A 2,340-nucleotide genomic window follows, 5' to 3' on the forward strand; every position below is an offset into this window, starting at 1 on the left:
ATGATAGATCAACCATTAATGTTTTTCCATTTGCTATAGAATTCAAGGCTTGTGAACGTTACTATCAAATAATATATGGCTACTATCTAAAAACATGATAGATCAACCATTAATGTTTGTGGCACTTTCTATGTCACATATTTAGATAGTGGCGAATATGTGTTCATCGAATCTTTCTCGTTGTAAAAGGAGTTAGTAAGTCCAAATTTTTTGGTTTTTGCACCGCGTTTTTCCTTAGCGCCATACGATTTCAATGTTCATATCAATGGGGCATTGGCGGCCACACAGGTTTCAATTCCAAAAATGATGCCTGTATAGAAGGTGAAGGTTTCTTTCGGTATGAATGTAATTAATGGAGATTATTCCAGCCTAGCTTGAATTGGGCTGGCCGCAGTTGAGGCGAATCTGCCCATCCGAACCGGTGAGGGGGCTGATGTTGCCCATGTTGACCATAGAGGCCATGAAGCTGGTGAAGAAGGCGGACTGGTCGGAGGCGAAGCTGTTGACGTAGCTCTGGATGGTGGCCTGGCCGGAGGTGGAAAGCAGCTCCTGGTCCGACTGCAGCAGCCCCTGGTTGCCCTGCAGGTTCAGGTAGTACTGGTTGTCGAAGGCGTTCTGTGTCATCGGATCCAGCGGGGCCGCCACATTCGCATTTCCGCCCTCAGGGCACGTGGCCTGGAGTGACTGGAGATAGGTGGGGTCCAGCGTGGGGTCGGGCTGGCCGGTGCCGCTGAAGTTGTAGAGGCGGCCCACGAAGTTGACGCAGCGGGCGCGCCCGAAGGTGTGGGCTCCTGACAGCGCTGCTACGTCCTGCTCGTTTAGCCCCACCGTCGCGAACTTGCTGATGATTGTGGACAGTGAGTCGCTTGGTGCCGGTAGGGCTGCCGTCACTGCGCTTTGGCTGGCTGCGCTGCCACTGTCTCTTCGTCCCAGCAGCACCGTCCACGAGGGCCCGCCCGCCTGCTTAGTAAAGCACTAGCGTTAGAATATATTTGCGACGTCAGATCTTGATTACTATCGCTAAATAATGTATATATGTATGGACAGATGCTTCTCTTACCAGAACAACGGAGTCCCGCGCTGCCAGCGCCAGAATGTCAGCGCACGACACCGTGGCCGCACATGCGCCCTCCACCGCCGCCTTGATGTTGTCCACTACGTCGAAACCGCGCAGCGAGTTGTTGTTGGGGCGCGCGAACTGCTCCCCCGAAGCTCCGTCGAGGAGCAGCGATGCATCACAGCCCTGCACTAAGTAGTCGTGGAAGTGCAGCCTCAGCAGGGAAGCCGCCATGCCTTTGTCGGCGTTCACCGCCGTCTGCACAGCCGATTGCACCACGCGCTCAACATCCGGGCACGACTGCGCATAGAAATCGGACGTGAGCTGGCCTGAGGCAGGTTGTTTGCAACTAGAGAGAAGCAGGAAGCTGAAGCAGTTTGCAGCTGATGATAGCAGCACCTGCACTACAGCTAGTGCCTTACGCTGGTCATAAACATGCGGCCGCCTGATCGCAGGCGCAGCCTTGTTATAAGAACAGGCCATAATTCTCGCTAATTCAAGCTGCAGCTAGATAATATTGCAGGATTTGTCTCCCTAGCTCACACTAAAGTTTGCTTCTCTCTCTTTTTTTTTTTTTCGTAATGCTTCTCTCTCTCTCTCTCTCTCTCTCTCTCTCTGTGTTTATCTCTCAGTGATCTGTGAGACGTCGAGGTGAAGCTGAACAAGGTCGTCTCCAGGATTTTATAGCCGAGTGCCGGCCTCCCCGCATGCAAGTGTGAAATAGGGATGATTGGCGACTCGGTCGCTAAGCTCCGTCATGCGAACGACGTGGTCGACGGCCCTACAAGGAAGAAGAGTGCCTCGAATCGACAGCGAAAGATGTTTGACGGACCGGTGCACCCCATAGCCAATTATGTAGCTTTTTACGTGTGCACTTTGTCTAGAACTTTGACCTGGTTACTAGAAAGAGGACAATGTTGTTCGAGTGAGTTGGAGGGGCCATTCCTTAGTGCAACCTTCGTAATAGCAACCTCCTCCCTAGTAGGAGTATCCTCGGTCCCTACTCCTCTTACACCCTCTTTGCCTTTCCCCCCGTTCCCCTCCATCACTATCCTAGTTTCACCCCCTCTCTCCCTTGCCCTCCTCCCTCCCCCTCCTTGCCCCTTCCTCCCACCCCTAGGGACGTCACTATGTATAAAAATAAGTCACATGGGATATAAAAAAATAACCTTATAAATGTATGTTCACATAATAAAATATTTTAAAATGTATAAATTCATTTATAGAAGGGCCTTTTATATTCCACATGTAAAATTTGTTATTAAAGGACATTGTGAAATTGT

General features: G+C 50.9%; 1 protein-coding gene across 1 annotated transcript; it reads right to left on the minus strand.

The window, feature by feature from the left end:
- Positions 1-232: 232 nt before the first annotated feature.
- On the minus strand, positions 233-1,389 carry LOC148034431 (peroxidase 15-like). The gene is made up of 2 exons (XM_087680517.1): positions 1,061-1,389; positions 233-960 (listed from the first exon to the last, which is right to left on the minus strand). The coding sequence occupies exons 1-2, from the start codon at positions 1,289-1,291 to the stop codon at positions 370-372; spliced, it is 822 nt and encodes a 273-aa protein (XP_087536643.1). The 5' UTR covers positions 1,292-1,389; the 3' UTR covers positions 233-369.
- Between the last annotated feature and the right edge of the window lie 951 nt (positions 1,390-2,340).

This window comes from Lygodium microphyllum, chromosome 6, assembly GCF_053477565.2.
Source record: "Lygodium microphyllum isolate KBCC chromosome 6, Lygodium_microphyllum_v1.1.10, whole genome shotgun sequence".
Lineage (NCBI taxonomy): Eukaryota > Viridiplantae > Streptophyta > Polypodiopsida > Schizaeales > Lygodiaceae > Lygodium > Lygodium microphyllum.

Excerpts from the sequence above, each read along its gene's own strand:
- LOC148034431 (XM_087680517.1), bottom strand. The coding sequence starts at position 1,291 with ATGGCGGCTTCCCTGCTGAGGCTGCACTTCCACGACTACTTAGTGCAG. Across the intron at positions 961-1,060 it reads CGCGGGACTCCGTTGTTCTG|GCGGGCGGGCCCTCGTGGAC; the intron begins GTAAGAGAAGCA and ends TTTACTAAGCAG.